The sequence below is a fragment of the Canis lupus genome, chromosome 17 (assembly GCF_003254725.2).
Source record: "Canis lupus dingo isolate Sandy chromosome 17, ASM325472v2, whole genome shotgun sequence".
In the NCBI taxonomy this organism is placed as follows: Eukaryota; Metazoa; Chordata; class Mammalia; order Carnivora; family Canidae; genus Canis; species Canis lupus.
Window position 1 is genome coordinate 48951600 of NC_064259.1, and position 23527 is coordinate 48975126.

The 23527-nt window shown below is 46.5% G+C and overlaps 1 protein-coding gene across 8 annotated transcripts in view; it reads left to right on the forward strand.

Moving 5' to 3' along the window:
* The window catches only part of SLC4A5 (solute carrier family 4 member 5), a 108426-nt gene extending 85476 nt beyond the window's left edge, over positions 1-22950 (forward strand). For 6 of the 8 annotated variants that reach the window (XM_025453614.2, XM_025453618.3, XM_035701049.1 and 3 more), the window contains 9 exons: positions 2542-2655; positions 3882-4043; positions 4860-5038; positions 6225-6297; positions 12244-12312; positions 13154-13327; positions 16160-16312; positions 19015-19082; positions 20960-22950. In XM_025453614.2, coding sequence (XP_025309399.1) covers positions 2542-2655; positions 3882-4043; positions 4860-5038; positions 6225-6297; positions 12244-12312; positions 13154-13327; positions 16160-16312; positions 19015-19082; positions 20960-21125 — 1158 coding nt within the window. In that variant the 3' untranslated portion in view covers positions 21126-22950. Of the gene's footprint in view, positions 1-2541; positions 2656-3881; positions 4044-4859; positions 5039-6224; positions 6298-12243; positions 12313-13153; positions 13328-16159; positions 16313-17865; positions 17951-19014; positions 19083-20959 lie in introns of all 8 variants that reach the window. The other 2 variants (XR_003139592.2, XM_025453620.3) reach the window with 2 other exon arrangements.
* Positions 22951-23527: the final 577 nt, after the last annotated feature.

Below are 23527 nucleotides of genomic sequence, written 5' to 3' on the forward strand. Positions count from 1 at the left end.
AACACAAATGCATCCTCAAGGCAAATTCCCTCCCTACCTCCCTACTTTCCAACCAGATTATATCCAAGTCACCTCTTATGTAAAAGATCCAGAACAGCAATTGCATCTGAGAATATCTATTTCCTGGAGGATTAAATATAATTCACCAACTTTCTTTTATCTTTTATCACCAACTTTCCCCCCCTTAAGTTTCTTACAAATTCCTCTGTTGCCTACTGGAATTTAGTGTTGCAGAGAAGAACTGAGACTGTACCATTTCATACCCATAAGATTGGTAAAGATATGAAGATCTTGGGATATCAAGTGTTGGAGGTGAAAAGTGGGTAGAAGTGTAAATAGGCACAAGCATTTGAGAGAGCCGTTGGCCCTCTTAGATAGAGTTAAAGATGGATATGATTTTCCAATGAGCATTTCCACTCCCAGGTATACACCCCAGAGAAACTCTCACGTGTGCAAGAATGTTCACAGAAGCATTGATTCTTAGAGGAAAGCAATGAAAATAATCTGAGTTGATCAATCAACAGGAGAATGAAGAAGTAAATGGCAAACAATCATACAAATATTAAACTGCAATGCATATACACGCAGACTAAAACTACATCTATCCGCAAGGAAAAATAGCACCAACATAATGTTGAGCAAATAAAGCAAACTGCAGAAGACTACAAATAATATGAAAACATTTATGTAAAATTTTTAAATGTGCAAAACAATATCATATTTTGTTTAGAGCTATCTACATATTTAGTAAAAGTATTAAGACATTCATGGGAATAGGGACACCTGGGTGGCTCAGTAGTTGAGCATCTGCCTTTGGCTCAGGGCATGAACCTGGAGTCCCAGGATCGGGGTCCCTGCAGGAAGCCTACTTCTCCCTCTGCCTATGTCTCTGCCTGTCTCTCTGTGTATCTCTCATGAATAAATAAATGAAAATGTTAAAAGAGAGAGAGAGAGATTCATGGGAATAATAAAGTCTAAATTCAGAGCAGTGGATCTCTCTAGAGAGCAGTGACAGGGAAGCCACTGGATCACAGAGAGGTATTGACTGAATGGGTATATTTTCATTTCTTAAGGATTGAGGAGTTCACAACTATTTACTACATCCATCTTTATGCTAGGTTGGACCATGTGAAATGGAGTGCATTTGACTGTTTTGTTCTACAAAAAAGTGGCAAATTCATATGGTTTAACTTTTGATCTGGATGCTAGGAATATTGCAGAAAACCAATTGTAAATCTGCACACTGCTTGGTTTACATGATCATAGTAACATAAAGCAGTTATTGACTTCCAACTTTTAGAATCAACTTACAGATAAACCACAAAAGACATGTGTTTATGGAACACAATGTGAGTGTTCTCAGCTTTGACAATGTAAAGATCCACTTGGAAGAATCACAGTTGGAACAGGATGGGGAGGGAGGTGGTGGGAAGGGAAGCAGCTAGCTTCCCAGGATGGAGCACGAGAGCAACTGGTAAAGTCAGCAGAAAGAGAGGGTTAGTTATAAAACTTGAAAGTATAAAGGAAACCCATAGAAAGAGTTTGAAAATAACTCTCAATTATTGGGACTGAGGAAAGGGCAGAAGGGACAGTGCAGGTAAGCTAAATCTTTATCAGTAGATTTTGCTTTAAATTTGTAAATCAAAATATGAAAGTATAGCATATTAATGACATGGAGGAAACCACCAGAACAACTAAAATCAAGCAGACTTATTGGGTACATCTGGAGTGAAGAAAAGTGAGGTAGGGGACTTTGCTTTCTACACTATGTGGGTTTTTAACTATATATATATTATTTTAATAACAGTTTTCAAGGTGAGTATGGATACAGAGAATGCATTCAATGTACCATTACCTACCCCTACCCTTCCTAACTTCTTTTCCTGTTGTTCTCTGGAAACTGCTATCCCTGAAGAGAGATAGAAAAGGTGGCAATATAGACGTTGGTCAGAAGGTAGGGGGTAGTGGGAGGAGATCAGGAACCTGGCCTAGGATGGGCATTCTGAGACACAGGAGCAAGAGGCAAAGGATTCCTAGTGGACAGAAAGTCTGCAGGCAGATAGGGGTCCCCCGTGGAACTGGAAACCTCCCTCCCAGCCCAGGTGGCAGTGCAGCAATCTGCCACATATTATCAGGAGCTAAAATTTTCTTTGGAGTTCAGCTTTGCTCTCACCACCCCTTACAGTGACTCAGTTCAGTCTGTCATACCAGGAAATGCTTTCAGCAATGACTACATGCCATGTGTCTAATAACAATTCCCATGCTCACTAACATATGCCAAGCCCTCTGAATATGTCCTAGCTCACTCAGGTCTATGAAGTAGGTGCTACTGTTATGTTCATTTTACAAATGAAGAAACTGAGGCTCCAAGAGACGACCTGCTTCCCCCAGGTCACACAGCCAGCAAGGGCAGAGTCAGGATTTGAACATAGGTCTGCTGACACTCAAACCCAAGTACTTAGCCACGGTCCTCCTGCTGCCAGGGGACTGAGTCCTCCAGGAGGAGTGCAGGTGCTTCATTCATGCATCTCCTTTCTGCAGGTCCGGGCCCTGGTAGCTGACTTTTCCATTATCTTCTCCATCCTGCTGTTCTGTGGAATTGATGCCTGTTTCGGCCTGGCAACCCCTAAGTTGCACGTGCCCAGTGTCATCAAGGTTTGCCCCTGGTCCCTGCTCTGGACATTAGCTCTGCCCACCCACCAGCTGTAGTTCCTTTCCCCTCTCTGCTCATCAGACTTTCATAGACTCTCAGCTGTGGGGGTTCTCTGGGTATGCTCCACCTTTCCTCCACACAGGCTCCCAGGGGGTGGTCCCTTGAGACGGTAGGCTGGGGACATATTCACAGTGAAGTCCTGCTGTGGAGTCACAGAGTGGGGAAGGTACTGGAACCCACCCTTCAGCCCAGCAGAAGCCCCCTGATTTCCACTGACAGGTTGGTCTGCGATCCCCTGGCTCCAGCAATCTTCAAGTGGGGTCACCTGGGGTCTGTTGAAAATGATCCCTGAGAACACTGATGCTCCAAGTGTGGTCCCCAGACTAACATCATATCATCACCTGACAATTTGTTAGAAATACATATTCTTGGCCCCGCCCCAGACCTGTGGAATCAGAAAGTCTGGGGATAGGGCACAGAGTTCTGCATTTTAATAAGTGCCCCCAGAAAGCCAGCGCCAAGCTTGAGAACTGCTGCAGAAGTCCTAGTAAGTCCTGAGTTGGTGCCATTTGCTTGAAGCTCAGCTCAGGCCCTGCTCCCTTATTAGGAGCATCAGCCACCTACACTGGGCTTGGAGGTTCTAGAACTGACCTTCCCTGTCTTCAAGGGCTTGATCTCCTTGCTATGACTCCAGGGTTCTCTTTGATAGCTTACATGCAAAAAAGTACCTCTTTCTCTTAAATAAAAGAGAGATTTCAGCCAGCTTCTGCAGAGATAATCCCATATTCTTAAGGTACAAGTCTGAATTAATAGACTGATGTTTTACAGACCTTCCTGTAAGGCTCCCCAGAGAGGTAACTCAGAGGAGAGGCAGAAGCCTTAGGCACTGGGCCCATCAGATTCCTTACTCTTGCCTGTTGGGCCTCATTCCTGCTTCCTGCTACCTTGCAGTTAGGTCCTCGAGCTGTCTCCCAGCTCTCCGCCCCTCCTCGTTCCCAACCAATCCCAGGGATCTCAGTTCAGCAGACACCATGCCCTTCCCAAATCTGTGTCTGTGGTCTCTTTAAAGTTGCAGGTGCCTAAGGTCTTGGAAGGAAAAGATTAGGCTCAAAAGGCACCCTGGGGCAGGCAGGGGGAGTGGTGGGAGGTCAGGGAGACTGGGGCCCCCAGGCAGCAAATGCACTGGCACAGGGGAGAGGAAAGGGCCATTTCCATTTGTTCTGCTCAGCCCACTCGGCCTGACCGAGGCTGGTTCGTGGCTCCCTTCGGGAAGAACCCATGGTGGGTATACCTGGCGAGCATCCTGCCCGCCCTGCTGGTGACCATCCTGATCTTCATGGACCAGCAGATCACCGCTGTCATAGTCAACCGGAAGGAGAACAAGCTGAGGGTAAGGCGGCTACCAGGGGCAGGAGCACAACCTCTTTCTTCCCACAAAGTTGGAAGGAAAAAAGAAGGGAGATGGTGCTTTTGTCAAAATGTGGGGCCATTTATAAAGCAAGGCAGGAGGTCAGAAGCCTGGAGTTCTGGTGCATGTGTGGGGAAATGTGACCCCCAGATGTGGGTAAGGCCAACCAGGGCCAGGGTGATATGATGCAATGACCAGGACCAAACCCAGTAGGGGCCACTAGGTATGGGCTGCTTGCTTCTCCCAAAGTGACTTTCCAGCTTCTTGACTGGGAGCTTGAGAGTCTGAACAGATCTGGAATTTTGACCCAGAACTCTGAGGCAGAGGAGAATCTTTCACCCCCACCATCACCCGTGCCCCCAGTCCCTACAACTCCCCTCCCTGTCTCGGGTTTGAAGAGATTCGGGCTACCTTCCTCCATCCCAATCTAGACCACTCATAGCTTGGTCTAATGCCTGCCCCTGCCAAGACCCCTTGTTCAAGAATTGCAGAGACATTGTGACCACTGGTAGGAGCCCTTCTTCCCAAGGACCCAATCCCAGGGCCTCTCAAGCCTAAATACCTCTCCTCCCTTTCCTGAGTCCCTTCCCTGGTTCAACAAACCCTGGGGTTGGTGATGCCTGAGCACCTCAGGGTAGCGACACCCCAAGAGTACCTAATGAAGGCTGAAGGGAGCCTTGAGCCATGTTCCCCAAAATGGCTGCTCTGGGGAGATTTCTATCTCCCTCACCTCCTACCCTCAGGCGGCCTGGTGTAGACTCCCTAGACAGCTTCTCTGTCTCCCACTGCCTCATGCAGAAGGCTGCTGGCTACCATCTGGACCTGTTCTGGGTGGGCATCCTCATGGCCTTGTGCTCCTTCATGGGGCTCCCCTGGTATGTGGCGGCCACTGTCATCTCCATCGCCCACATCGACAGCCTCAAGATGGAGACAGAGACCAGCGCCCCTGGGGAGCAGCCCCAGTTCCTGGGGGTCAGGTAGGTGGGGAGCAGTGACTGGGGCCCACCTAAGCAAGGGTGTTTGGATTGGTAGAAGGGAAGCAGGTTTTTCTTACCATCAAGGTATTTGGGCAAAAGGGGCCCCTGCTCTGACAGCCCAGGACCTACAAGGATAGGAGTGATATTTCTAGGGAGGAGAAAAAGGAGACAAAGATTCAGTTCTAAGTGGTGCTTTTTTGGTAATGGATTGCAAGCAGTACACCACCCCTGCCCATTGCACACTGACCTCTCACCTGCATGGGCCTGTCTTTTTGCCTCTTCTTCAAGCCCCCTCCCATGGGTGTAGATCCTACCCAATCTCCATTCTTTCAGAGTGTCTTCCCAGGACCACTCCCACTCCCTAGCCTGTGGCCCATGGCCTATCACTTCCATCTCCTCACTCCTCCTTCCCTTGTGCCCATGTCAGGTCCCTTACCTGTTACCAGTGGCCATGTGCATCTCCCACCTCTTAGGGCCTCTGGGGTGAGCTCACACCAGAACTGGCTGTCCAAAGAATTTCTCCTCACTGCCTTGGAATACCTAGGCTACCCAGCCTGCCCCGGTGAGCCTTGTCTGGTCAGGGCAGGGTCCCCTCCTGGACTCCTGAGCCACAGATGACTGGGCCTGAGCAGTCGACCCCGAACCCCCCAACCCCCACCTGAGTTGTGCCTGGGCGCGGGCACTCGGGGACACATGCCTGCTCTGCCAGCAGCCGGGCCCCCTTCCTCCAATTCCCTTTAGTCATGCCCCATGGGGATCTTCTTGCAGTCAGAGGGCAGGGATAATAATCAGTGCATGTTCCCATTTCATCCTCACAACTCCCAAGGCAGTTTCCATTATCTTTCTTCCTCTGAGTCTAAAGACATTTAGGGCCTTGTCTGATGCCACACGACAGTGGCAGAGCCACACCCAGGTCAGTTTGGCTCAAGTACCTCTACTATTAGTCACGGCACTGGATAGCCCCCCAGACGACCCTACAACTGCCTCAGTCAGGGCTCACTCTCGTCCCATGTGCTGGTCAGCTGGGCCTCAGGCAGCAGGTTTACTCTCTGGAATGGGGAGGCCAGGGTATGGCCACAATCTTTAGGTGCACGCAGAGGGCTGGAGGGCTAGAGTGGTCATGGAGGGCTAGAGTGGTCATGGAGCATCTTCCAGTTCACCCTGACCCTGTGTCCCTGTCTGCCAGGGAACAAAGAGTGACCGGCACCATCGTCTTCATCCTGACTGGCATCTCCGTCTTCCTGGCTCCTATCCTGAAGGTGAGGCTCTGCTCCCTCCACCAGGGCCCCATCTGCCTTAGAAAGCCCTGGCCTGGTGCCTAGAGGTCCCACCTGGACCCTAAAGAGGCAGGACCCAAATACATGTTCCATCACCATCTTTGTTTTCTGGCATGTTGCATTCCTTATCAGCACCAGGCAATCCTCACCACTATTTTCACTCATCCCAGGGTCCATCCTCCCCTTTCTGGAGGACACTCTTTCCTCGCTCACTAGACACTTGTTTGCTCACCCATTTTCTGAAGTTTAAAACTTACAAGGGGAAGGCTTCTGTAGATTTTCCTGTGGCCTTGTCTGCTCCTCTGTCTTGTGTGTCTTGAGCACATACTGTTCCCCCATACTGTTTGAAGCTCCTTTTGCCCATGTTCCCCCAGACCAGCTGGGAGAGACCAAATCAAATGGGAGGACATTCACAGCAGGCATCTGTGGGACCCTCTCTCTCTGCACCGGTTTCTCTGTTTCTCCAGTTCAGCCACTCCCCCCCATTGAGTTCATTTGCTGCATTAATACAGTACCACAGACCAGGCACTTTAAACAACACTTATTTTCTTACATTTCTGAAGGCTAGAAGTCCATGATCAAAATGTCACCAGTCTGGTCTCTTCTGAAGCCAGATACGGGGGAAATGTGAATTATTACTCTGGCCATGATGGAAAAATTTCCATGAGTCCACATAACTCTAAAGGCTCTGATATTGTCTTAGTGTTCAGTGACAAAAACAGTTTGAAAAATCCTACTCCCACCTCCCAAAAAATCCTACTGAAGGTTCTTTTATAAAAAGAGTAGAAAAAATACAATATCATTTTATTTACCACCAATTAATTTATTTGATATATTTTATAACTGAGAAGACCTATCTAGATTTTTTAAAAGATTTATTTATTTGTTTGTTTGTTTATTTCACAGAGAGTGAGCAAGGGCACAAGTAGGCAGAGCTGCAGGCAGAGGGAGAGGGAGAAGCAGACCAACCCCCCCCGCGACCCTCCCACTCCCGAGCAGAGACCCAGGACCATGACCCGAGCTGAAGGCAGCCACTGCCACTTAACCGACTGAGCCACCCAGGCACTATATAGATTTTTATTAATCATAAGATTTGGGATTGCTCATTTGCTTGTATTAAGATACATACCTTTTCACTTTTTTTTTTTACTTATTTCTATTTTTATACCTTTTTATAAAGATAAGCTTTCAGAAGAAGTCAACAACTTTGCACATGCTTTTTCAGAGACTGATCCTACCCAAAACTACTTCTGGGAATAAGAGTTCAAGAGTATCTTTGAGGCAGACCTTCCCCATCACAACCTGACAATTATCTAAATGTCTTCCATCTTAACCAAGCAAAACAAAATCATTTCCTACAACAACAGAAAAAGATTGGCTTTCAAAACTGTTTAAATGCCTAAAGCATTATCACTAGCTGACATCAGTACTAAATACTGGGCTAATTTTAGGTTAAAGGAAAGATATTTTGTATAGCCAGTTCAAGAAAAATATAATTAATCCAGATCTGAGGTCCTCGTTTTAATCCCAGCATTTATTTCCAACAAGAAAAATTTTCCAGGGCGCCTGGGTGGCTTAGTCAGTTAAGTGTCTGCCTTCAGCTCAGGGCATGATCCCGGGGTCCTGGAATTGAGCACACCCCCACCTCCCCCCCACACTCCTTGCTCAGTGAGAAATCTGCTTCTCCCTTTCCCCTTGCCCCTTCCCCTCCACTTGTGAGCTCACTCCCCACCCCCTCTCTCACACTGTTTCTCTCAAATAGTCAACAATTTTTTTTCCATAAAGCTTACTTAACTTTTTGCAACTGTATGTTTGCCCATGTCTGTCAAATTAGGCACAGCTGCCTATACAAGATTCAGAGAACTTACATTGGGAGAGCTATCTACCCAAGATGTACTTTAGTTGAGTTTTTTTGTTTTGTTTTGTTTTGAGAGAGAGAGAACAGGAGGAGGGGCAGAGGGAGAGGGAAAGAGAATCCTCAAGCAGACTCCCTGCTAGGCATAGAACCCATCAAAGGGCTCAATCTCAGGGCCCTAAGATCACGACCTGATCCAAAATTAAGAGTTAGACACTTAACTGACTGAGCCACCCAGGAGCCCTTGGACTTTTAATTCTTGTTTATGTAGCCAACAGGGGATCCTGAGATCAAGACCTGAACTGTGATCAAAATTAGTTATTAGGGCAGCCCTGGTGGTGCAGCGGTTTGGCGCGACTTGCAGCCTGGGGTGTGATCCTGGAGACCCGGGATCGAGTCCCACATCGGGCTCCCTCCATGGAGCCTGCTTCTCCCTCTGTCTGTGTCTCTGCCTTTCTCTCTGTGTCTATGAATCAATAAATAAAATCTTAAAAATAAATAAATAAATAAATAAATAAATAAATAAATAAATAAATAAATCAGTTATTTAAAAAAATCAGTTATTAACTATACCTTTGTACCAATTCCTCCAGTAGAATTTTGCTCTAGAGCTTCTCAAATTTTATTTATTTTTTAAAAGATTTTATTTATTTATTCATGAGAGAGAGAGAGAGAGGTAGAGACACAGGCAGAGGGAGAAGCAGGCTCCATGCAGGGAGCCCAACATGGGACTCGATCCCGGAACTCCAGGATCATGCCTTGGGCTGAAGGCAGGCGCTAAACCACTGCGCCACCCAGGGATCCCCAGCTTCTCAAATTTTAATATGTATAAAAATCACCTGGGAGAGGCACCTGGATGGCTCAGCTAGTTAAGTATCCGACTCTTGATAGTAGTTCAGGTCTTGATCTCAGGTCATGAGTTCAAGTCCTATATTGGGTTCCATATATACATAAAAAAAATCACCTGGAGATCTTGTTAAAGAAAGATACTAGTATAACACTTATGTTAACTATTCTGGAATTAGAATTAGAAGTTCGTTTTTAAAGAGGTACCAGTTGGGGGATCCCTGGGTGGTGCAGTGGTTTGGTTCCTGCCTTTGGCCCAGGGTGCAATCCTGGAGACCCAGGATCAAATCCCACATCGGGCTCCAGGTGCATGGAGCCTGCTTCTCCCTCTGCCTGTGTCTCTGCCTCTCTCTCTGTGTGTGACTATCATAAATAAATAAAAAAATAAATAAAGAGGTACTAGTTCAAATAGGTCTCAGTAGAACCTAAAATTCTGCATTTTTAATAAGCTCACAGGCAATGCCACAATGCCAATAATACTGGTCCAAAGACCACACTTTGAGCAGTAAGGGATGAAATCTCTCTCTCAGTGGATGGTTGTACTGATTTAGACACAGTGATTTTTACTGCTAGAAAATCACTGATAATCTTCAGCCCTATTATCACCAATTTACAAATTTTTGGTTATCTTTTCAAATGAGGGCACTGGGGGATGAGGTGCCATGTATCTGACGGGCAGCATACACAACTTAACACACTCAGTTCTGCAGATTCCCAGTCCATCCAAAGCCCTGAAGATTTATCTTATGTTTTGTTGCACTTTGCCACTGCTTTTCAGGACTGTGGATTTCAGCATTCTTTTTTTTTTTTTAAGATTTTATTTATTTATTCATTCATGAGAAACAGAGAGAGAGAGAGAGAGGCAGAGACACAGGCAGAGGGAGAAGCAGGCTCCATGCAGGGAGCCTGACATGGGACTTGATCCTGGGTCTCCAGGACCATGCCCTGGGCTGAAGGCGGCGCTAAACCGCTAAGCCACCCAGGCTGCCCAAATTCAGCATTCTGCTGCAGGGGAACCCCTGACCATATCAGAAGCTTCTCCTCTGAGCCCCATGAGTTGTTCAAATGGTCTCAGCTTCAAATTATATGGAAAGGCTGCAATGTCCTTATGTTTGTGGGACTGTGACATTTTTGACTCTTCCAACAGAGGGGTAGAAAGCTGACACTAGAGGCGCCTTTTTTGCCATTTGACTGTTTCATTAATGTTTGAAAAGGGCCTTTCTTTGGGGATTCAAGGAAGATTTGTGTGGATCAATCTATAATTCTATATCACAGCCCCAACACTTGTCAGTCTGATGTCATAGGCCTTGGGATTTGCCAAGAAAGCTGTTTGATCCTGCAAATGACAGGACAGGAGATAATTTCCTAGGGTTGATGGGTCAGACACTGGTAACTGCAAATTCTCTAAGACTTAGCCCAGTTCTCCTCATTAGGTCAAAAGGAAGTTTTAAGCCGCCTGAAATTAGTGTCTTTAAAAAAAAAAAAAAAAAAAAGGATGTTATTTATTTGAGAGAGAGCAATAGAGAAAGCACAAACAGAGGGAGAGGAGAGGCAAGCAGGGACCCTGATGGGGGCTTGATCCCGGAAACCCAGAATTGTGACCTGAGCCAAAGGCAAACCCTTAACCGGCTGAGCCACCCAGATGCCCCAACTAAGTCTTTTATTTAAGATTTTTATTTCTCTCTCAATTGCTCCCACGATTTGAGAATGATTAGGACAGTGTTGTTCAGTGGAAATTTTAACTTTGTTTCATAATTAGGCAAACAATCTCATAAGCCACATACAAATGTAATGGTACAGTGGCCCATATTTCCCTTCTTTGCTTTAAGATCAAATGTCTTGGGTTGAGGTTTCCAGCACATAGGTTCAAATCATGGTTTGTGTTTAAAAAATGAACCCAGTCTAACTTATTTTATTTATTTATTTATTTATTTATTTTTAAAGATTTTATTTATTCACGAGAGACACACAGAGAGAGACAGAGACACAGGCAGAGGGAGAAGCAGGCTCCATGCAGGAAGCCCAATGCGGGACTTGATCCCGGGACCCCAGGATCATACCCCAGGCCGAAGGCAGGCGCTAAACCACTGAGCCACCCAGGGATCCCCTCTAACTGATTTTAATAAAGAGGTTATTTATTTGGTTGGGTTTATGGACATCCTAAATAGCATCTAAAAGTTGAGCACAGGACTTTATATTTGGCCACATGTTCTAACATGACAACCCTGGAGTCAAGGCAGAGCCTTATTCAGAGTGGCAAGTCAAAGAGGCAGATAAAGGGAAAGATGAGGGGTGCTGGGTAGCTTAGTCGGATGAGCGTCCAACCCTTGATTTTGGCTCAGATCATGATCTCAGGGTCATGAGATCAAGTCTCCAGTTGGGCTCCATGGTGGGCATGGAATTGGCTTAAGATTCTTTCCCTTACTCTCTGCCCTTTTCACCACCAACACCCCCCCACACACACTGCTCACAAACATACTCTTTAAAAAAAAAAAGGGAGGGGAAGGATGAAAGAAGCAGAAACGCCACTTAGAAAGACAGTGGAGAAATACCTCAAATGGTTTATAAAGAGTCATAACTATGATTGTAGAACAGTATAAATGATGTCCCACCTTTGAAAAAGCTAACAAACTACCTATGAGCATGATCAGAAGAAAATATGTCCACCAAACCATTAGTGATTAGTTAGCAATTAGTGGAGGTTGGTTTATATATACATATCTGTTTTGCTTCTTTTTAAAATCCAATTATGTATGGTGTATAATTTTTGTTAATCAGCATGTACTCTCTGCCAATGGTGGTCAGCTCAATAAAAGTCCCCAGAGCAATGCAGGTTTGTGGGGTGTCCCCAGCTAGGGCTGGGAGAAGGAGCTGACAAGAATAAGCAGGGGGCTTTCTAGGGAGCTTTCCCATGTTCCAGAAGGTGCGTCTTCAGTTAAGCCACAAGGCTTCTGCAGGTTTGGAAGAAAGGTGGCAGGGTGACCAGGCTGGGACAGCAGCTGCACAGAAAGAAGGGGGCGGGTCAGCCACCCCACAACACTGGCTGTAGATCTGCTCTCAAAGGCTCAGTTCCCCCTAAATATCCAGCTCCCTCATGGCGTGGGAAAAGCCAAGGCAGACCAGGTGGCCTCTGCGACTTAGCAGACACTGTCATAGGGAACAAGGCAGCCAACAGCCAGCCCGGGGCAGAAGCCCAGGCCAAAGCTCTGCTTCATCTCCCATTTCAGTACATCCCCCTGCCAGTGCTGTACGGAGTCTTCCTCTACATGGGCGTGGCCTCCCTGAATGGCATCCAGGTAAGGTTCTCCGCACCCCACCCCCCACCGGGCTCCAGGTGACCTGTGGGGAGGCAGTACTCCCTGTCTGCTGCCTGATGACCCAAACCCCAAGCGCTTGCTATTCCGGTTCAGGGGAAGAATAATGGTGCCAAAGATTCTACCATTTACTGTGTGCGCAGTGGGATAACCTTACCAGGCACTTTCTAGGTGTTCTGTAATGAAATCTGCGTAAGTAGGTGATGTGATACCTATTTTACCAATGAGGAAACAGGCTCAGGATTTGAAAGTACAGACTCTAGTGAGCATTTCACTGCATCTCTTCTTCCCTGAGGCGACTCTGGCTGAAGAAAACATTTTCTTTTGTTTTGTTCCTTATTTACCAGGATTCACCAGGTGTCTTGGATACCTTTGTGTTGCAATTGGTTGCACTCTTTTTTTCTTTTTAAAGATTTTATTTATTCATGAGAGAGAGACACACACACACACACACACACACACACACACATACACACACATACACACACACACACACACGCAGGCTCCATGGAGGGAGCCCGATGCAGGACTTGCTCCCGAGACTCCAGGATCAGGCCCTGGGCCAAAGGCAGGCGCTAAACCACTGAGCCACCCAGGGATCCCCTGGTTGCACTCTTCTTGAACGCAGTGTTCACCTGCGGCGGCTCCAGGGCTGGACCCCCGGGCAGAGCTCAGGCCTGCTCCCCTCAGAGCTCCCCACGTGTGCTCCTAGACCTCCAGTCTCCTCCTGTGCGTGCTTAGGCCGGACGGGAGGTGGGGGGGCGGGCCCCCTGGCTCACGGGGCCCCCATGGCCTAGCCGAGTGACCTCACGCTCTCTGCCAGTTCTGGGAGCGCTGCAAGCTCTTCCTAATGCCCGCCAAGCACCAGCCGGACCACGCCTTCCTGCGGCATGTGCCCCTGCGCCGGATCCACCTGTTCACCTTGGTGCAGATCCTCTGTCTGGCGGTGCTCTGGATCCTCAAGTCCACGGTGGCTGCCATCATCTTCCCAGTCATGGTAAGGTGGGCGCGGGCTCCCCATCCTGCTCAGGGGATGGGGCCGGGCAGGTGTCCGCGGAGAGGCCTGCCAGTGCGTGCAGCCTGACTCTCAGGGTCACAGAGGCAAGCCCAGAGCAAGATGCAGGTGGGGGCCCCCCCGCAGGACGGACGTGGGGACGTGGGGCCATGGAGCGGGAGGAAGGCTCCCCCAGGGGTAGGCGGGCCCTACAGCCACAGCCGGCTTGCCCACCTCCACCCAGCTCGGGTCCCAGCGCTCAGAGGTGATGGAAAAGCCATCCAGCCTCCCCGCTCTGGGGCAGGAAGGAGACCAAGTCCCCACTGCCAAATTCAAACACCTATACGAAGTATAACTCTTTTCACCATTCAAAAGAACTGAATTTGAAAAGATAAATGGGGAGGGGGGGCGGTGTGTGTGCGGAAGAGAACTAGAATCAGAGTAAGAACTTCCTAGTCTGAGGTCATGAACATGAGGTTTGGTGAAGCTGGGAAAAGTATAGGGTGGGGTTTTTTGGTCTATTCTTGAAATTTTATGGAAGTTTGAAATTATTACAAAAGAAAAAGGGAAAAGAAAAACAGCCAACAACATGTTGCATCTGGCCTCTAGATAATCCCACTGAAGGGAAGTGGTCCCGGACCCCTGCTGGTGGCTGGTGAGGGGCAGTGTCAGAGCCTGTGGGCTCATGGGACGGGGAAGCCCTGAGTGGCCCCCAAAGCCTGAGGGGCTGGACTAGGGGCCAAAGTGAGAACACAGAGGTAGGATTTGAAATGTGCCCACCTAGGATTCTCAAGCCTGGGTGACCACAGAATCACTTGGGAGCTTTTTAAAACTGTGCCCAGGCCTCACCCCAGATCAGTTAAACCAGTATCTCTTGGGGGAAACGCAGGCATTGCTGTTTGTAATAAGTCTGCAGGTGAGCCTAAAAGTGCAGTCAAGAGTGAGGACCACCTCTCCAGGGAAGGAGAAATAGATCTTCCAAAAGGGCCCTCATGGGGTTTAGTGGTAACAAGGGGAAAGGAAATTATAGTCGTGATTAGCATATGTGGGGTGCTGTTTAATTTAGTCCACAGCAGCCTTAAAGTACTCCTCCTAACCCCATTTTACAGGTGAGAAAACAGGCTCAGCAAGCATGAGTGACCCAGCCCACACAACCAGGGGGAGCTGAGCCAAGATCTATACCCCTCCCCTATTAATTTTTTAAAATTTATTCATTCATGAGACACACACAGAGAGAGAGAGAGAGAGAGGCAGAGACACAGGCAGAGGGAGAAGCAGGCTCCATGCGGGCAGCCCGACGCAGGACTCGACCCCGGGTCTCGAGGATCACACCCTGGGCTAAAGGCGGCGGTAAACCGCTGCGCCACCAGGGCTGCCCTAATTTTTTTTTTTTTTAATTTACATGCAGTAAAATTCACTCTGTGGTTCTGCAACTTTTGACAAATGCACAGATCAGTGGTTCTACAACCAAAGTCATGATACAGAACAGTTCCGTCATGCCTAAAATCCCCTCATGCCATTTCTTTTCTTTTTTTAGAGAGAGAGTGCCAGAGCACACACATGTGCATGGCATGGCAGTGGGGGCAAGTGGCGGAGGGGCAGAGAGAGAATCTTAGGCAGGCTCCCTGCCCTGTGCAAAGCCTGATGGGGGGGGGGGCTCGATCTCACGACTTGGGCGGAAATCAGGAGTTGGACACTTAACCCACTGAGCCACCCAGGCACCCCTCACCCCATGCCATTTCTATGCAGGCAGTGCCTCTTCCCACCTCTGCCCCTAGCAACCACGAATTTGTTTTCAGAGCCAGGATTTTTAAAACCTGGGTCTGTCCAACTCTGAAGCTCTACTTGCTTCTAAGAAGCAGGAGTCAGTGAGGAACCAGAGTTAAATCCAGCTGGCTGGTTTTCTCCTTGACCTCATTTAGTGGCGGGTTCTTGGTAGTGAAGGAGCAATATTTATAACTAGCTACCCTGGGCCCATTGAGTTTATTAAAAGGCCAGTATTTAATCCTTCCCCAAAGCACACACGTTGTTTCCCTTTAATTTGTGTATGCTGAACAGAACCAAACTTTCTAGACTTTGCAGTTAGAATTCCTGATATCCCAGTACACTGTATTCAGTGTACTTTATACTTTTTTTTTTATACTTGCTTTTTAAAAAAGATTTTTATTTATTCATGAGAGATAGAGAGAGAGAGAAGCAGGCAGAGACACAGGCAGAGGGAGAAGCAGGCTCCATGAGGGGAGCCCAACATGGAACCTGATCCTGGGACTCCAGGATGACGCCCTGGGCTGAAGGTGGCGCTAAACCGCTGAGCCACCCAGGCTGCCCTACTTTATACTTGTTAACAAAGAGATTGGCAGCTCTCGGAAATGGGGCAGAGGGATATTGGGGCTCAAAGCTTGATCTCCAATCTAGTCTGGAAGTATCAATGTCTCCAGGGAAGCTTGTTAAGGGTGCAGATTCTCAGGCCCAGACCTGCTGACTTGGACCCAGCAGTGTGTGTTAACAAGCTCTTCAGGTGTTTTGATGGAAGCTCAAGTTAGAGGATCACTGATTTAAAGAATAACTCTAGTTCTGTGGCCTCTGGTCTCTGCCCGACTCCTTACTTCAGCTGTCACAGTCCCTGTCCCTGGGTCACTGATAGGCTTTGCCACTCAGCTGAGGAAAGGCCAGATGAGAGGAACCAAGCTGGGCAAGTGGTAAATGATGCTTTGTGGGAGCTCTGAGATGACTCCAAAGACACCAGAAAAAGTCCCTAAACATAGTTGAGGGAGAAAAAACAATGTCTGAGTTTGGGACCTTGAGGCCATGGTTTTCTCTGAACTCTCCCCACAGATCCTGGGCCTTATCATCGTTCGAAGACTTCTGGATCTCATCTTCTCCCAGCATGATCTGGCCTGGATTGACAACATCCTCCCAGAGAAGGAGAAGAAGGAGACAGATAAGAAGAAGAGAAGGAAAGGGGCCCATGAGGACAGTGATGAGGAGGTGGGGAGGATGTGAGGCTGAGCTGAGGGAAGAGATCAGAAGACCCTCCCTCTGCTTCTGCCAGGGCCAGGGGGAGGATGGGCTCTTGGGTGACCAACCGTGATCACCTGGGTCTACTCCAGGATGAGCTGAGGCTTCTGTGTTGGTGGGGGGTGCTGAGAGCTCGTCTGCTTATGTGAATATCCTCAGAGTGGGTCACAGTGAATGAGCCACACCCACTCTTTCCCATTTCTGTGAGCTTCTGGGGCTGTTCTCAACAGCAGTGCAGATCCTTGATGAATTGGCGCAGAAGGCTCGGCTCCATCATGGGGGAGGTTATGAGGACTGGCCTCCAAAGAATGGAGCAGGCCTTGGAGGAAGACTAATGGGCACCAGTTAGTAGATTGGACTCCTGGACAGGTGGAAGGACTGGGAACAAGGTTTGCTTGGCCTGCCCCTGGGGTATTAAGGAAGAAGGCAGGGGAGAGGAATATGTCCTCCCTGAAAGGAGAGTGGCTACATCCCCCCAGATGTTAGGGATGACATGCTTGCCCCATCTACCCTTCTTCTCTTATGCTTCCTCCCCGTCCCACCCCCAAAACACTCAGGGAGTCAACAGGCAGGAAGCCAGTCCAGAACTTAAATTACAAAATATTAAGCAGAAAGATATAGTTCAAATGCTCATTACAGATGATCAAACAGTCCTCCAAAAGGGAAGTGGTTCACCCAAGATGGACATATGGCTAAATGTCTAAAAGGGAATTAAGAGAAGCATTGCTGACTTTGAATCTGATCATTCCCAATATGCTAAGCTGCCCTTGCCATCTAACAACATGCCTGGCTCCCATTTTCCTGGTCTGACCTGAACCCACATCCCTGTATCCACCCTGAACTGTTCTAGTTGATTGTGCCTTTTGCAGATAAAAGCTGTTTATAGGCAAATCCTTGCTGATTGGTGGCAATCAGACCATCTTCTGATGGTAGGGATGGACCAAACCTCCCCTGGTCCTTAATTGCTTTCCTCTTCCAGGTAGGAAGAGGCCCATCACTCATTCACATTTTTTTCATTAATAATTTAGATGGTTTGCAAAGACAGGCCTTGAGAACAAAGAAACTGAGAGTCTAAGTGCCTTTTAAAGACAAATACTTATTCTTTCATTGATTTATTCAATAAATATTTGAGTGGCTACCATGTGCCAAGAACTATTCCAGGGTTGGGGAAAAGCATGATATATTCAGTGGGAAAATGGGATTCAATTTTGCGCAAATTCATTTTACACACGTCTTTACAGCAACACCAGCTATTGTGTGAGATTCATTCCCAAGAGATTGGTTACTATGACATTTGAAACTGTTCTGATCAAGAATGTTCCTGGAAGAGTTCTGTCTTGGACAGCAGGCTAACTGTGATTGTCCCTCAGTGAGTCCCAGAGTATTTGCAGCAGCCCCTGTTTAGACTTGATATAGAGAGGATGGTGGTTGGCACATCGTGGATACGTGTATTTTCCATCTTGGCAAAAAAGTCAAAGCTGTTGTATTGGTGTTTATCAGCTTTTCCCACTGTTTCTCTCCAGCCCCAGTTCCCTCCTCCCTCAGTTATAAAGATTCCCATGGAAAGTGTCCAATCAGATCCCCAAAATGGTATCCACTGCATTGCCAGTAAGTAAAACACATGGGGTCTCTCCCTTCCTACTTACTACTAATTTTCCACCTCTTCCTCCAAGGAACTTCCATCTTTAACTCAGGGGAACCTAATGGTCTTAGATGCTAGAGGACTCCTGTGGTAGGCAGACTTCAGTGAGAACTGGGCCACAAGGATTCAGATTTCAACTGATGGAATCCCCAAATCAAACCCTGCAGATGCCAGTGATCAAGCTTCACTTCCATTTAGGCAAAGCTCCTCATTCCTTCCTTGCCCCTGGTGCCTCCTGATGCCTGTGGCACACCACCTGGCCCTCTCTTGAATTGTTTCAGACCACATTGATGCAAACATGACACACTGAGCCTCCCATGCTTTCCAGGGGTGGTTGAAAATGTTTGAGGGTTCAAATCCAAGCTGAGTTGTCCCGTTTAGAGACACAGGTAGCACAGCATTTGGATCATAAATTAGTCTGAAGGGAAGGCCTAGTGGTTGGGCTGTGATTCTGTATGAATCACTAGCACATTCCTCCTGCTGAGAGGGATCGGGCATTGCTTAGGAAGATCCTGGGGGATTCTTGGCTGTCTTTACTGCATCCCAGCTTCAGCGCCCTAGCAGAGGACAGTCCTGTCATCAAGACCATAGCCTATCCTGGGAGTAATCAGAAAGATCCCACCTGAGTCCCAGTGTTCCTAATACAGGGCTTGCCACTTTCCTAAAAGACCCAGATTAGGATCCTGCCAGGGCCCTCGAAGGGCTTCCCAGCACACTGTCCATCAGAAGTATCTCTTTTTTTTTTAGTTGCTAACTCTCCTTCCCCCTTCCCATTTGTACACTGCCATCAGCCTTTCTCACTCTTCCCTGGCCCTGTCCATGCCCCACACCCACCTAACCCAGCTAAGAGCCCTCTGGTGAAGGACTAACTGAACCGGAAGCCATCCCTGTGAGTCCCTGATGTCCTCTTGTGTAGTGTTGGCCGTGGGGATTAGAGAACAGGAAGAATTGAGGAAAGCACTGGAGAAAAGTCTTCTCCAGTATCATCCTCAAACCTGCTCTACAACTGACATTTTAATTTTCCTGCCAGGAAAAAGATCTTCCAGTTGGAGTTACTCATTCTGATTCTTCCTTCAGTGACTCAGAACTCGACCGAAGGTAATGGCCATGAGGTAGACCCCTTGTGTATGAAATAAGAGACTAAGTAGTGGCCAGGAAGGCAGAGGGACGAAGATTTCCCAGGTTAGCCAGTGTTCAAGAAAAGGCCTTTGCCGGTCCACCTTGGGAAACAGAAGTGGTCAGATCTGATTATTGGTGTCAAGTAACAAATCTGTCCTCTCATGGACATAACATGATTACAATACACAAAGGTATTCTACTTTAGAAAAGGAAATTACAAAATACTACGTAAAATTGAAAATACTAGGGAAGAAACAGAATAAAGTAACAGCATGGTTAATTAGCAAAGGTTAGAAAAATATCAAAGATTAAGTGGAATGTGTGACTCTTGATCTCGGAGTCATGAATTCAAGCCCCAGCTTGAGCACAGAGATTACTTAAAAAAAAAAAAAAAAAAAAAAAAAAGAATCAAGAAAGGATTCCAGGCCATTTCCAGGAGCCTTCATGCCAACTGTGATACTTTAGGGTTCTTAATGAGAGGCAGTGAAAAAAGTGGAACAACCTGATAATTGAAAATAAGGACTGCTCAAAAAGGAAGAGAAATCCAGGTGCAAGAAAGTCAGCCTCAGTTATTACTGGTGAAGATGGTAGGGCGTTCCTACCTGGTACCCTGAATTAGACAGGAAACACTGTACTACATCACATGTGAGTAAAAGCATAGGCTATCCCAAGTCTACAGGCAAGTAAGCCTCCAGACTTAGATGCCCTCATCCAAGAGATTTTAGAAAACATGCCTGAGATTGTCTGAGTTAGAAATCTTTGCCAGGATGAGAAGAGGGACATCACCATAACAAGCCTCCCTAAGCAGCAGACCCAAGGCCACTCTAGCCCAGGAATGTCATGTGTTCACATTACATCTCTGCCTGCCTTGTCATTCCACCTCCCCAGTCAGGATTCCTACAAATTACACTGTCACTGATTTTTATTGAAAGGTGTTAGGAGAAAAGCAATCTATCCTGATGTATTTTCAATTTTAAGTAGGCTATACCAAATTGAATCTCTAATTGCCCCAATTTCAGTCCATAGAGAGAAAATTTGGGCCAGGATAGGGCATTTCCATATACAAACATGGGACAAGATCAGAAATTAAGGAAAGTTGGTAATTAGTGATGGCATCTCCCAGCTACATTGGTGTTTTACCAAATCTATGAAAGTAGGTAGAAGCAGAGGCCACTGAACAGGGTCCCGTTTCAGTGAAGGAAAAGGCTCAGCAACATGATCTAGTTTAACAAAGATTAAGCATCCATGACCTATCAGGCATGACATTCAATTCCTGGGGATATAGAAAGACAGGTCTATGAACAGAGACCTACAGCACTGTGAACCGGAACAATGGAGCACACGTAAGAGAAAGGGCAGTGTCTAAGGGAGGGAGCTGCCTTATCTGGAGAGTCCAAGAACAATAAATAGGAGCCTCCCAGGTATACAGAGTAAAGACAAAAAGAGATAAAAGGTGGCATTTCAGGCAGTGGGAACACACCTGAAATACCATTTGAAAATGTAAACACAGTGAAGACTGCCGGGATGGCTGGCAGTCCAACTAGGGGTAATCAAGAGTCCAAACAGAATTAGGAGCTTGGATTCTCTCTTTCAAACAGTGGGAATCACAGACAGATCTGTGATCCAGAAAGCTCACCTTGGCAGCAAGGTGAAGACCAGGCTGAGACTCCTGGCAAACCTAGCTCAGTAAGCGCAGCTGAAGGCCAAGCGCAGAGGACGCTGCTCATTGCCACGGTGTGTGGAGACTTCAGAAGCAAAGACAGAAGTACTTGCATTAGAGCCCTGCTCTGGGGGATAGCGTGGAAAACACCACGTGCTAGATAAATCACTCTTCCTTCCCTCTCTTTCTCACGCAGCATCACACTGCACTTCAGAATTTCCTGTCCGGCTTCACCTGCTTTCAACTACTCACAAAGCCCAGTGTTCATGGTGCCACAGGTGAAGATAGAAATGGAGTCAGACTGTGACTTCACAGACGTGGACAGATACGGAAGAGAAACGGATGGCGAGACCACCCTCTGACGCAGCTGGCCCCGGGGCCCAGCTTCCTCTTCGTGGGGGAGGACATGGCTGCATCTCACTGTGAGGTCTGGGCCATCTCCCTGAACTCCTCTCAGCCGCTTTCCTTATTTGCCAAACAGACGGAGTCATTCCACTTGATAGAAAACTGATCTGTGTGGATGAAACGTACTACTTACATGCAGAGCTATCTCCTTCTTTCCGGAGTTTGGAAAATAGAAATATTTTACTAACAGAAATGTTATACCTTATTTTAAAATGCAGTCAAGGATAGAAATTCTGTTTCTTGAAATGAAAACAATGCTTGCCTCCCAAAACATAGCTAAGATAAAGGAGGCAATAGTAAATTTTTATTGAAATAAATATCAGTTAGATTTTTCTTTAAAAGCTTAGATTTTAAAGTATCTAGTCTTGAAAAAAAACCATTAAAATGCGCATACTTCAGTAGACAAAAGCTGGAAAATTTGTTTTGCAACTTGACATGGTAAGAAATGCTTACAAGGCCCTGTCTTCTCTTCCCGTGTTGTGCAGTTTTCCAAGGCTCCCATGTCAAGTCTGCGCCATCTGCGGGCGCTGTGGGCCCTGTGCCAGCACAGAAGCATGACTGGAGCTTCCCCAGACTGAAAAGCCAGTTCCCAAAGTCTGCTAGTGAAAGAACCAACACATGAGAGTGGGCAAATGTTTTCAAAATAAAATTGTTCTTGTTAAAATGAAACTTCAAGCACATTACATCAACAAACTGATCTCTTAATATCACTGGTTTTTCACTTCTTTCACAGAGTAAGACTTCTTTCTACCTTTGGATAGGTCCTTCCTCTAAGTTTTCAATGGTCTTGCTCCCAAAGTCAAACTCCCATCCACATGACCCCTGCATGTTAGGCAGAGCTAATGTAAAATATCAGATTATAACTTTGTAGTATTAGATTAGTTCTTTAAAGGAATGATTGGAAGCAAGCCGGGTAGATTAATGACTTAATAAAGAGGCAAACTCTGTTCTCATGAAACTTAATATCAGTCTATCTTCTATCCCCACTGAATGCCAACTTTGTTTATTTAACACCTACTCTGTGCCTGACAGCCACAACGCATCTGACATTTACTTTGTCTCCGGAACAACTATGGATTTGAATCTTGAGTAAATCACTTTGGTTAGTTACTGTATTTACTCAAAATGACCAATGTAGGTGCTTTTTTCTTTATTCTTTACTAATTTTTAAAGACAAATGACATGAGATCATTAACACTTTGGGTACTAGGACAGCTAATTGCCTCTGCGATTCTCAGTGCTTCATACAGTGCCTGGTGCATAGAAAACTCTCTTAAGTGTTTATTAAATTCAATTTCAGGGCTCCCTTCCAAGGGATACTGCCAAGAGGTAAAGCTCTAAACCTCTCCCACCTGTAGTGATTGCAACAAAAGGACTTAGCTGCTCAACTAATCCAGAACCATCGCCTGAACTTAAATATAAATTCTGTATCTTTGGCTACACCAATCCTGGGAAATCTAACAATCTACCCTTAACATTTCAGGTTTAGAACTTGGCTGATTTCCAATAGCACTTTGTCCAAATTAAATGGTAGGAACATTATGGATTCTGGAGTAAATGTGCTTGATTAATCAAACAAGTTGGAAACTATGATGTTAATTTTTTGTTGTTATAAATTGATCACTGTAATTTTCACCCAATATGTCACATTTTGTGTATACATGAACATTTTAATTTTGACAGCTTTTAACAAGTTGACCTATTATTACTTCTCCATGAAGTAGGTCAGACCTTCTTTCTACTTGTTACTATAACTTGATAAAACTTAATCCTGTCTGCTCATCTTGCTCCATGTTTAATAATTTTGGTTAAGTCAGCAAACGTGGCATATGGACATGAGCTAGTCTCACTTACAAAAACATCGCCAGCAAACTATCATCTTCTTTCATCTTCAGCAAACTATCAAAAGGCAGCTGGTAGAACAAGGAGGAAATCTACTCCCCATTGTTTTTTCTACCTCATGCTGCCTGGAGCAGGAACAGAGGATCTGTCTGCCTGGAAGCCAAAATGCTCAACCCTGGTAGAGAATCGAGAATACACAGGGACCTATCCCAGCCTCAAAATGTGCACAGCAAATACCTTCCAATCTGTCAAATCAAACACACACACATTGAAAAAATAACTATATAGAGAGAAGGGAGCGGGGAGCCTGAAGTGGGGGTGTCAGCAAGCACATCAAGAAGTCCTTTGTAAATCCAACAATGTGTAAATTGAACTGCATGGTTTAGAGAACACCTAGAATAAACCTAAGAAATTTAAATGAATCTTACAGATTAAGCTTCTGGCTTGGCACAGCCTATTAGGACGTCACATTGAAAGGACTGGGCTGGTTTCTCCACAGCACTTTGCATCAGTCTGT